The following is a 12,449-nucleotide window of genomic DNA, read 5'->3' as shown; positions in this document are numbered from 1 at the left end:
GCTAATCTCTTCTGCGGGACCTTATCGAAGGCCTTCTGAAAGTCCAGATACACCACATCCACTGGTTCTCCCTTATCTATTTTACCAGTTACATCCTCAAAAATTTCCAGTAGATTAGTCAAGCACGATTTACATTTTGTAAATCCATGTTGACTTTGTCCGATCCTGTCGCTGTTTTCCAAGTGCTCTGCTATTGCATCTTCTTTAATGTCTCTAGCATTTTCCCCACTACCGATGTCAGGCTTACCGGTCTGTAATTTCCCGTTTTTTCTCTACCGCCTTTTTTGAATAGTGGGGTAACATTAGCTACCCTCCAATCCATGGGTACTGTTCCAGATTCCATCGAATGTTGGAAGATGATCAGCAATGCATCTACTATTTCTAGGGCTACTTCCTTAAGTACCCTAGGATGTAGATTATCAGGCCCTGGGGATTTATCGGCCTTCAGTCCCATCAATTTCCCTAACACCATTTCCTCGACAAATACTGATTTCTTTTAGTTCCACCCTTTTATCAGACCCTGTGTTCCCCGGCATCTCTGGTAGGTTATTTGTGTCCTCCTTTGTGAAGACTGAACCAAAATATGTATTTAGTTGGTCTGCCATTTCTTTGTTCCCCCTTATAAATTCCCCTGATTCTGACTGCAGGGGACCTACGCTCGACTTCACCAATCTTTTTCTTTTCACATATGTATAAAAGCTTTTACAGTCAGTTTTTATGTTCCCTGCAAGCTTACTCTCATATTCTATTTTCCCCTTCTTAATTAATCCCTTTGTCCTCCTTTGTTGAATCCTAAACTGCTCCCAATCCTCAGGATTATTGCTTTTTCTGGCCAATTTATATGTCCTCTCCTTGGGTCTTATGCTATCCCTAATTTCCCTTGTTAGCCACGGTTGAGTCACCTTTTTTGTTTTATTTTTATGCCAAACTGGGATGAACAAATTCTGTAGTTCATCCATGCGGTCTTTGAATGTTTGCCATTGCCTATCCACCGTCAACCCTTTGAGTGACATTCCCCAATCAATCCTACCCAACTCGCGCCTCAGACCATCGTAGTTTCCTTTATTTAAATTGAGGACCCTAGTCTCTGAGTCAACGACTTCATTCTCCATCTTAATGAAGAATTCGATCATATTATGATCGCTCCGACCCAAGGGGCCTCGTACAACAAGATTGCTAATTAATCCTTTCTCGTTACATAATACCCAGTCTAAGATGGCCTGATCTCTGGTTGGTTCCTCAAAATATTGGTCCAGGAAACCACCCCTTAAACACTCCAGGAATTCCTCCTCCACAGTATTGTTACTAATTTGGTTAGCCCAATTTGTATGTAGATTAAAGTCACCCATGATGACTGCTGTGCCCTTATTGCACGCTTCTTTAATTTGCCTTTTAATGCCATCCCCAACCTCCGCCTTACTGTTTGGAGGTCTATATACCACTCCCACTAACGTTTTCTGCCCCTTGGTATTTCTCAATTCTATCCATACAGATTCCACATCATCAGAGCTAATATCCTTCCTTACAATTGTGTTAATCCCTTCTTTAGCCAGTAATGCTACCCCACCTCCCTTTCTTTTTTGCCTATCTTTCCTGAATATCGCATACCCCTGGATGTTGTGTTCCCAGCCTTAGCCATCCTTGAGCCACGTTTCCGTAATCCCAACCAAATCATATTCGTTTACCTCTATTTGCGCAGCCAATTCATCCACCTTATTATGAATGCTCCTCGCATTAAGACACAAAGCCTTCAGGCTTGTCTTTTTCACGCTCTTAGACCTATTAGAATTATTATTTACTGTGGCCATGTTTGATTTAAACCGTTGATTTCTCTGACTGCCACTTTTGTTTTTCTCCTTCCTATCTTTTGCTTTTATCCTTGTTTCCCTTTCCTCTGTCTCCTTGCTCAGGTTCCCAACCCCCTTCCATTTTAGTTTAAACCCTCCCCCAGAGCACTAGCAAACACTCCCCCTAGGACATTGGTTCCAGCCCTGCCCAGGTGCAAACCGTCTGGTTTGAACTGGTCTCACCTCCCCCAGAACCGGTTCCAATGTCCCAGGAACTTGAATCCCTCCCCCTCGCACCATTCCTCTAGCCACGTATTCATCTGAAATATCCTTCTATTTCTACTCTGACTAGCACGTGGCACTGGTAGCAATCCTGAGATTACTACCTTTGAGGTCCTATTTTTAAATTTACCTCCTAACTCCCTATATTCAGCTTTTAGGACCTCATCCCGGTTTTTACCTATATCGTTGGTACCTTTTTGCACCACGACAACTGGCTGTTCACCCTCCCCTTCCAAGATGTTCTGCAGCCGCTCTGAGACATCCTTGACCCTTGCACCAGGGAGGCAACACACCATCCTGGAGTCTCGTTTGCAGCCGCAGAAACGCCTATCTATTCCCCTTACAACAGAATCCCCTATTACTATAGCTCTACCCCTCTTTTTCCTCCCGTCCTGTGCAGCAGAGCCACCCCTGGTGCCAGGAAGTTTGCTGCTGCTGCTGCTTTCCTCTGATAAGCCATCCCCCCCCAACAGTACTCAAAGTGGTGTATCTGTTTGAGAGGGGGACGTCCACAGGGGACCCCTGCACTACCTGCCTGCGCTTAGTATCTGCCTGTTGGTCACCCCTTCCCTTTCTGCCTGTCCAACCTCTACCTGCGGTGTGTCCAACTCCGTAAACGTGCTATTCACGACGTCCCGAGCATCACGAACGCTCCAGTATGCATCCAATCGCAGCTCCAGCGCCACAATGCAGTCTGTCAGTACTTCCTGCACACACAGTTGTCAGGGACACAAGAAGTGTCCAAGTTCCCACATATCGCAGGAGGAGCATACCACGTGGCCGGGCTTCCCTGACATGACTTACCCTTTAATTAGTTTAAATTAAATCAATCAATCCCACTAATTACACTACAGTTAAATGATTTACCAACGGTCCCCGTTACACCAGAGAGACCTTAGTAACTACAACCCACAGAGTTAAAGTTTAAAAAGAGAGAAATACTCACCAACCAATCACTTACCTGCTTTCTGGTGATGTCACATTTCAATTGCTTTTTACTTCTCTCCCTCCCTCTGAGCTCGGAGACTGGAACGCCTCACCTGAAATCTGGTGCCCTTTTTACACTGCCGCTCAGCCTCGTCCCTCGCAGGTCCGCACCGCCGCCTCTGCTGCTGCTGTGGGGCCTCACCTGAACTCTGGCGTTCTTTTTAAACCGCCGCTCAGCCTCATCCCTCGCAGGTCCGCGCCGCCTCCACTGCTGCTGTGGGGCCTCACCTGAACTCTGGTGCCCTTTTTAAACCGCCGCTCTGCCTCGTCCCTCGCAGGTCCCCGCCACCGCCTCCGCTGCTGTGGGGCCTCACCTGAACTCTGGCGCCCTTTTTAAACCGCCGCTCAGCCTCACCCCTCGCAGGTCTGCACCGCCTCCGCTGCTGCTGTGTGATGAGTGGCGAGCGGTTGTTTTTTGGACTGGAGGAAGGTATACAGTGGTGTTCCTCAGGTGTCGGTACTAGGACCACTGCTTTTCTTGATATATATTAATGACTTGGGTATACAGGGCACAATTTCAAAATTTGCAGATGACGCAGAACTTGGAACATAGTGAACAGTGAGGAGGATAGTGATAAACTTCAAGAAGACATAGACAGGCTGGTGAAATGGGCAGACACGTGGCAGATGAAATTTAATGCAGAAAAATGCAAAGTGATACATTTTGGTAGAAAGAATGAGGAGAGGCAATATAAACTAAAGGGTACAATCCTAAAGGGGGGTGCATGAACAGAGAGACCTGGGGGTATATGTGCACAAATCGTTGAAGGTGGCAGGGCAGGTTGAGAAAGCAGTTAAAAAAGCTTAACGGCATCCTGGGCTTCATGAATAGCGGTATAGAGTACACAAGCGTGGAAATTATGATGAAGCATTATAAAACACTGGTTCAGCCTCAACTGGAGTATTGTGTCCAATTCTGGGCACCGCACTTTAGGAAGGATGTGAAGGCCTTGGCGAGGATGCAGAAAAGATTTACGAGAATGATTCCAGGGATGAGGGACTTCAGTTACGTGGATAGGCTGGAGAAGCTTGGGTGGTTCTCCTTGGAGCAGAGAAGATTGAGAGGAGATTTCATAGAGGTGTTCAAAATCCTGAGGGGTCTGCGAACCAGAGGACACAGATTCAAGGTGATTGGCAAAAGAACCAAAGGCGGCATAAGGAAAAACTTTTTTACACATTGAGTGGTTAGGATCTGGAATGAAAGGGTGGTGGAGGCAGACGCAATCACGGCTTTCAAAAGGGAGTTGGATAAGTACCTGAAAGAAAAAAATTTGCAGGGCTCCGGGGAAAGGGTGGGGGTGTGGGATGAGCTGAATGCTCTTGCAGAGAGCCAGCACAGGCTCGACGGGCCGAATGGCCCTCTTCTGTGCTGTAACCATTCTATGATTGTGGGGAATCCAAAACTAGGGGCCATAAATAGTCTCCTATAAATCCAACAGGAAATTCAGAAGAAACTTATTTACAGAATGGCTAGAATGTGAACTATTCCATCACAAGGAGAAGTTGAGGCGATTGACATAGATACCTTTACGGGGAAGCTAGATAAACACATGAGAGAAAGGAATAGAAGGATGTGGTGATAGGGCTGGTCTAGCATAGACCAATTGGGCTGAATGGGCTATTTTTGTGCTGTACTTTCTATGTAATCCTTCAATTTAAGTACAAAACTATTAATAAATGGGGAATTTTGTTAAACCGCTGGTCTATTCAATCGAACAACACTTCAGCCTTGAAAGAATTCAGAATGTAATGTAATCTTCGTTAACCAGAAGTCCCGGCATATTATCAGGGTGAGATTCAGCAATCCCCAGGGATTAGATGTCCTCCATCATCTCGACTGCAGAAATACATTTGGTGCATGTACGACTGAAACCTGAAAAATGCTTCAGTGCTCTGGCAAGATATGTAATGTTTAGATCAGGCTTCCTGCAAACTGCAGATAAAGCAGCCAATTTAAAATGCCAATCACAGCTCTTCAATCAGTCCTTCAGCCTGAATCCGAGCAGCAGAAAAACACTAGACAAAGAAGCTGTAACTTGATCAAAAGTGATTAGCTGTCTAAAATGTGCACCCTCGTATCTCTGGTTTGGCTGTCTCTTCAAAGTCCGTGAGTTCAGCATCAGCAACGTGGCATCTTGGGGTTAGACCAGGAATTTGTTTCGTTGAAATGTTCTCCTTAGATGAAGAACTCGTTCAAATTGAAGTGTAAGTGAAATGGTTCAGTCTATTGGATTCCTAGGACTAAATGGAAAGAGTTTGGTTCACTGGAATCCTATACATGGGACTAAATGGAAAGAGTTTGGTTCACTGGGATTCTATACATGGGACTAAATGGGAAGAGTTTGGTTCACTGGGATTCTATACATGGGACTAAATGGGAAGAGTTTGGTTCACTGGGATTCTATACATGGGACTAAATGGAAAGAGTTTGGTTCACTGGAATCCTATACATGGGACTAAATGGAAAGAGTTTGGTTCACTGGAATCCTATACATGGGACTAAATGGGAAGAGTTTGGTTCACTGGGATTCTATACATGGGACTAAATGGAAAGAGTTTGGTTCACTGGGATTCTATACATGGGACTAAATGGGAAGAGTTTGGTTCACTGGGATTCTATACATGGGACTAAATGGAAAGAGTTTGGTTCACTGGGATTCTATACATAGGACTGAACTGAAAGGGGGTTTTTGGCCCATTGAGATTCAATGTACCAGGCGTAAATAGGAAGGCATTTGCCCCCCTAGTATAGTGTGTGTTTATAATGTAAGGATTTGAGCATTGGGATCAACATAAATTATACCATATACTTGTTATAAAAGAAAGACTTGCATTTATAAAGCGCCTTTCACGACCACCGGACCTCCTAAAGCGCTTTACAGCCAATGAGGTACTTTTTGAAGTGTAGTCACTGTTGTAATGTGGGAAACGCGGCAGCCAATGTGTGCACAGCAAGCTCCCACAAACAGCAATGTGTTGATGACCAGATAATCTGTATAAGCGATGTTGCTTGAGGGATTAATATTGGCCAGGACGCCGGGGATAAACTCCCCCATGCTTGTTCGAAATAGTGCCATAGGATTTTTAACATCCACCTGAGAGAGCAAATGGAGCCTCGGTTTATCATCTGATCCAAAAGACGGCACCTCTGACAGTGCAGCACTCACTCAGCACTGCACTGGAGTGTCAGCCCAGATATTTTGTGCTCAAGTCCCTGGAGCGGGACTTCTGAACTCACAACCTTCTGACTCAGAGGCAAGGGTGCTACCCACTGAGCCACAGCTGACAATCCATATGTCAAATGACAGACTTTATCCACATGAATTGGGCTACATTGTAATCATTGAAGCCCTCGAGTGTTTAATTACAGTAAGTGTGAGAATCTCCCTTTTTGGGACCTCTATTATTCCAAATGATTCGACGTTGACCCGTATTGGTAGCAGTGATTTTATTCAGCACAAGCAAGGATCAATACAATTACTGTGTCTTAAGCAGCAGTTTACAAGGTATAATGAATAGTTACACTACCCCTTAATGCCTTATGTAAAAGAAAGAGTTGTATGCACCCTCTGTCTTGTGCCCTCTCTGGCCTGTCTCCACCGAACTCGGCTCCAGTCTTCTAACCTGAAGCACTGCTGGGGTCCCCTTCTTATACCATTACTTTCAATTCAAACCTATGGAACTTCCCTGGACCTATCACCGGTTAACCTTCCTTTCTTTCTCCATAGGGTCTCTCGTGTCACCTGACCTTCTGCAGCCCTTCCCTTTTTTTGTACTTTTTTTCACAGCAGTTAAGCTATTCCAAGAACCATGGTTGACACGCAGGTCCCTTTCCTATCTGTCTGCTTTGCTACCCTATCAGTCTAGTTACTATGGTTGAGCACTTCCCAGCCCTTTTCCAAGGTCCTGCTGCAATATTTCAATTCACCATTATTCAGCTATATGTATATTGTGATAAATGTTTGCTCTTTATTTAGTCAAGTTAGCCATTATTTTCCCATCTACCCTTGTAAGTTAATTATGATTAGCTACATATATAAAGTTTTAATAAGCGAAAAAGTCTATAATCTTGCATAAGTTAAAGCAGTTAGCACAATGCAGTCCTGAACGTGAACTCCATGCTTATTTTCAGACCTTGTTGCTGTGCATCATACAATAGGTTTCCGCCTTTTCTGTAGTGATGTTTTGTTGTTTTGCAGGTGATCGATGCTGCCAGAAGGAGCATGCTTCGAAAATCCTACTTCTTAACAGATGAGGTGGGTATTAGTAGAGAAGTTATGTTAAACTTGTGACGAACCATGGTTAAACTTCAAGATGTAAACCATTAGGTAAATGACTTAAAGCATATAAGCTGATTTAAAAACCCGAGGGAAATAGCCGATCAGAATTAGGAGAAAATGAAAGCAGAAATTTACTTCAAGTATTGTGCCGTTCTGGTCTCCATATTACAAGAAGGATATCGAGGCACTGGAGAAGGTGCAAAAAAGATTCACAAGGATGATACCATAACTGAGAGGTTATTACAATCAAAAAAGGCTAAACCGGCTGGACTCCTTCCTCTAGAAAAGAGAAGGCTGAGGGGTGACCTCATAAATTATGAAGGGGTTGGTTAGGGTAGCTATAGAGAAGTTGTTTCCACTTGACACCAAAACTGGGGCCATTAATATAAGAGAGTCACCAATAAATCCAGTAAGGAATTCAGAAGAAACTTCTTTACCCAGAGAGCGGTGAGAATGTGGAGCTCACTACCACAGGGAATAGTTGAGACGAATAGCATAGATGCATTTAAGGGGAAGCTAAATAAGCAGATGAGGGAGAAAGGAACAGAAGGGTATGTTGATGGGGTGAGATGAAGAGGGGTGGGAGGAGGCTTGTGTGGAGCATAAATGCCGGCATAGACCAGTTGGGCTGAATTGTCTGTTTCTGTGCTGCAAGCTGTAATTCTATGTAGCCTGCCCACTATTGGAGTGCGAGATAGGTCTTCAAATTGAACACCGGGCTTATCATGAGAAATGGGCACTTATACAGGTAGCACATTGCTGTCGACAGTGGAGAGGGTCCTGGACCATGCGTCTTATCAGTGTGATACCTGGTCTGAGGATTCGACAGGGCACTCTGGAGGAAACTTTATTCCCCATTAAACCCGTGCTGTAGCTGACCTAGGAGCGCTTGATGGTAGAACAGTAGTTGAGGAGGCCATTTGCCGTACATGTCATGCAACTACCAGTTTTTCAGAAGGCGAGCTAGATGGAGCTTGGATCTTTTTATGTCTAGCAATTCCTAAGTTCCTATTTGTATCTTACCCCACTCCCCCTAATCCCCACCCCTTCACCTGTGACCCCTGCCAAACATACTGCCTCTGCCTGTGTCTCATTCGTGGCCTAGCTGGCAGTGGGATGTTGGATGGGAGCTGGGAATCGGTGCTGTTGCCTTGTTTCTTGCTCTCCAGCAGAAGGTGGTGAGAGATTGCCATTTGGAGGCAGCTTCTCTCTCTTTGACAGCACCTCCCAAACCCGTGACCTCCACCACCTGCTCGGGCAAGGGTAGTAGGTGCATGGCAACTTCCTCTCCAAACACACCATCGTACCTTGAAAATATATCGTCGTTCCTTCCTGGTCGCTGAGTCAATATCCTGGAGCTTGCTACCTAACAGCACTGTAGGAGTACCTTCACCACACGCAGTTCAAGAAGAAGGCCCACCACCACCACCTCAAGGGCAACTAGGGATGGACAATAAAATGTTGACCTTGCCCCCACATCCCAAGAATGAATATATTTAAAAAATCTTTCCAGCCACCCAGTGAGAAAGATCTATTTTATGATTGAACTACCAGTCCTGCAGTACCTTTCCTCTCCCTGTGAGGGAAGTGCCTACGTTCCAGTTAGTAACCGCATACGCTCTGTGTTGATGTGTATGCCCACCCCTGTTATTTTGGGGCACTAGGACCCTGGGGAGTGGATGGTGGCGGCCAGCTGGGCTCTGAATAAGACATCACAGGTGTCCCTGATGAAGTAAACAAGCAAAGCTGGGTGATAAAACCCAATGTTCCAGGTCAAGGGCAGACCTGCAGGGAGGAGGGAGGTGGGCCCCTCAAAATCAAAATGCTTGTCATTAGTTGACTAGGTTGAATTGGTGTCAGGAACACAAAGGGGTTATTCTAGTGCTGGCCATGCTAAGCCAAGGGGGCAGCTGATCACAACTGGTATGACTGAAATCAGAGCACTGTGCGAACAGTGGGTACAGAATGAAGTTCCTCTAGACAAGGCATACTATTTTATCCTTGTACAGGCATGGCACAGTATTTTGTCATTGTACAAGACATTGGTCAGGCCTCAGTTAGAATACTGTGTCCAGTTTTGGTCTCCTCACATGGTGGGTGATATTGAGGCTTTGGAAAGGGTGCAGAGGAGGGCCACTAGACTAATTCCCAGTTTAAAGCATCTTAGTTATCAAGATAGGCTAATCGAGCTGGGACTCTAAACTTTAGAGAAGCGTAGACTTAGGGTGATCTGATCGAAGTTTATAAGATGATGAAGGGACCTGACAGTTCCAGTAGACAGTTTGCTCCAATAAAATAGGTTAGGAAAGACCAGGGGTCACAATTTTAAGTTGTGTAAGGCCAGATCTCGGTTAGATGTCAGGAGGTGGTTCTTTTCCCAGAGAATAGTGGGCCTCTGGAACAGGCTGCTGTCTCGTGCGGTGGACGCTGATTCACCGAATTCCTTCAAGCGAGAGTGGGACATGTTTCTGGCTGGGCCGGAGATCACCTCATCTGCCTCTCTCCGGAGGCTTTCGGGTGGAGTGGGGAGTCTATAGTGATGCCCAACCATCACAATTGTGTTGGACACGCTGGATGGACCAGAGGTTTTTTTTCCTGTCTGTCATTGTTTGTATGTTCGGAACTCCTATCCTCTTACGAAGTGGCACAGTCTCTCTCAGCATTCCCAAGAGCAGTCCTTGCGCAAGACTTTGTGGATTGGGGCCCTCTGACATTGATTAACATTGGTGTTGGGGAACTTTTGCCCTGTATCTGTTATGCCTGACCTCAAGAGTCCTTAAGGGGGCAGGACTGAGGGAGGAGTATTCTGCATCTAGTCTGTGCCATCGTCAGTTCATGGGTGCAATGTCAGCTGTGCCTCAGTGGGTAGTGCTCTCGCCTCCGAGTCAGACGGTTGTGGGTTCAAGTCCCACTCAAGAGACTCGAGCACAAAATCTTGCTGACATCCCAGTGTAGTACTGAGGGAGTGCTACACATTTGGAGGTGCCGTCTTTTGGATGAGATGTTAAGCCCTCTCCGGTGGATGTAAACGATCCCATGGCATTATTTTGAAGAAGAGTAGGTGAGTTCTCCCTGGTGTCCTGGCCAATATTTATCCCTCAACCAACATCACTAAAACAGATTAGCTGGTCGTTATCACATGGCTGTCTGTGGGCTCTTGCTGTGCGCAAATTGGCTTCCTACATTAAAACAGCAGCTGCACTTCAAAATTGGCTGTAAAGACCGCCTGTTTCCACCTCCGTAACATCGTCCGCCTCCGCCATTGCCTCGGCTCATCCGCTGCTGAAACCCTCACCCATGCCTTTGTTACCTCCAGACTTGACTATTCCAACGCACTCCTGGCTGGCCTCCCACATTCCACCCTATGTAAACTTGAGGTCATCCAAAACTCGGCTGCCCGTGTCCTAACTCGCACCAAGTCCTGTTCGCCCATCACCCCTGTGCTCGCTGACCTACATTGGCTCCCGGTTAAGCAGCACCTCAATTTCAAAATTCTCATCCTTTTTTTCAAATCCCTCCATAGTCTCGCCCCTTCCCTATCTCTGTGATCTCCTTCAGCCCCACAACCCCCCCCCCCCCCCCCCGAAATATCTGCGCTCCTCTAATTCTGCCCTCTTGAGCATCCCTGATTATACTTGCTCCACCATTGGTGGCCGTGCCTTCTGTTTCCTCAGCCCTAAGCTCTAGAATTCCCTGCCTAAACCTCTCCGCCTCGCTACCTCTATTTCCTCCTTTAAGATGCTCCTTAACATCTACCTCTTTGACCAAGCTTTTGGTCACCTGCCCTAATTTATCCTTATGTGGATCGGTGTCAAATTTTTTGTCTTAAAATACTCCTGTGCAGCGCCTTGAGATGTTTTACTACATTAAAGGCGCTATATAAATACAAGTTGTTGTTGTAAATAATTTTGAGATGTCCTGAGGTTGTGAAAGGTGCTATATAAATTAAAATGCGTTTTCTTATCTTCTTGTTTAGGCGCTGAGAAGGCATCTGCTTCACTTCAAGCTTCCCAACGTGGAGTCGCCCCTCGGGTTTGACGTGTACGAGGAGCTGCCCCCGATGAGGCGCAGGCGGATGCAAAAAGTCCTTGGGGACCTTCAACATCCGGAGAACGAGCAGAAGGCAAAGTAACAGGCGAGCAGCTGGCACTGGTGGGGTGGTGAAGCAGCCGTTTCCAGTGGAGACTCCAGTCCCGTGAACGCCTTTCAACTCTTATGGGCGTATGCGCCCAACCCCTGCGGAAGGTGAAGTGAATTCCGCATGTACCGGGTGTGAATCTTTCACAGGAGAGCAGGGTCAGGAGACTGCGTCGTATTACCTGAGCTATTTGGCAAATGCCATTTTATCATATAAAGATTCTCCTTATCTGTTTATTAAGAAACAGTTTTAATTTGATGGAGTCCTGGCATTGCCGGTCTTATTCTGGAGCTGTCCACCCGACCCCCTCACCAGAGCAGGTTTTCCTTCCACAAGATACTCCCGCAGACCAGCAGCTCGTCCCCGAGCCAGTGCACGCTTGCGCTGTCAATGTTCTAACAGCGCCACGGAATAGGATGGCTGTGCCTGCTCAGGGATGCCGGATTAACCCAAAGACTCCGTTGTTCCCCCCGCCCCCTCCTGAAGTAGTGTGAAGATTTCTGGGAAGGACGGATGAGTTTTGTTGCTACAGTTTCACAGAGGAAGAATAAGGCTTCCCGGAACAGCCTGGCGTGTTGTGAACTGTGGAGAGAGATTGGCGTTTACTCCTCTGTGGGCGCAATTACTTGATGTTAAGACAGCTCACACTGGTCAGTCTTTACATCTACTGTATGGACTGTGGGCCACAGGTCCAATGTACATTAATACTGAATAAATTACACAACACTTGTCTTTCATATTTAAGTGAGTGTGCGTTGGGATGTGGGGGGTGGAGCCAGTTGAGCACATGGTCCGAGGAAGTTTCTGCAAAGCCAAAAAGAGAGAGATGCCACGTGGCTACAGGACAGCTCACGATTCTGAATTTGGGGCTGAGGTGCATTGTTGGAGCAAAGTTGGGGAGCTTTATTCTCGATCAAAGAGTGGTGACGTAAGAAAACTACTAGGCACTTGGCCTAAGCGTCAAACAAAGCTTTA

At 46.2% G+C, this 12,449-nt stretch overlaps 1 protein-coding gene across 1 annotated transcript in view; it reads left to right on the top strand.

The window, feature by feature from the left end:
• rpap1 (RNA polymerase II associated protein 1) overlaps positions 1 to 12,211 on the top strand; it is a 198,829-nt gene extending 186,618 nt beyond the window's left edge. Inside the window, 2 exon segments of the mRNA XM_086003658.1 lie at positions 7,256 to 7,312; positions 11,313 to 12,211. Coding sequence (XP_085859784.1) covers positions 7,256 to 7,312; positions 11,313 to 11,468 — 213 coding nt within the window. The 3' untranslated portion in view covers positions 11,469 to 12,211.
• Positions 12,212 to 12,449: the final 238 nt, after the last annotated feature.

This window comes from Somniosus microcephalus, chromosome 12 (assembly GCF_052327205.1).
Source record: "Somniosus microcephalus isolate GS21.2 chromosome 12, FLI_Smic_1.0, whole genome shotgun sequence".
Lineage (NCBI taxonomy): Eukaryota > Metazoa > Chordata > Chondrichthyes > Squaliformes > Somniosidae > Somniosus > Somniosus microcephalus.
This window is presented reverse-complemented; position numbering and strand designations above follow the sequence as displayed.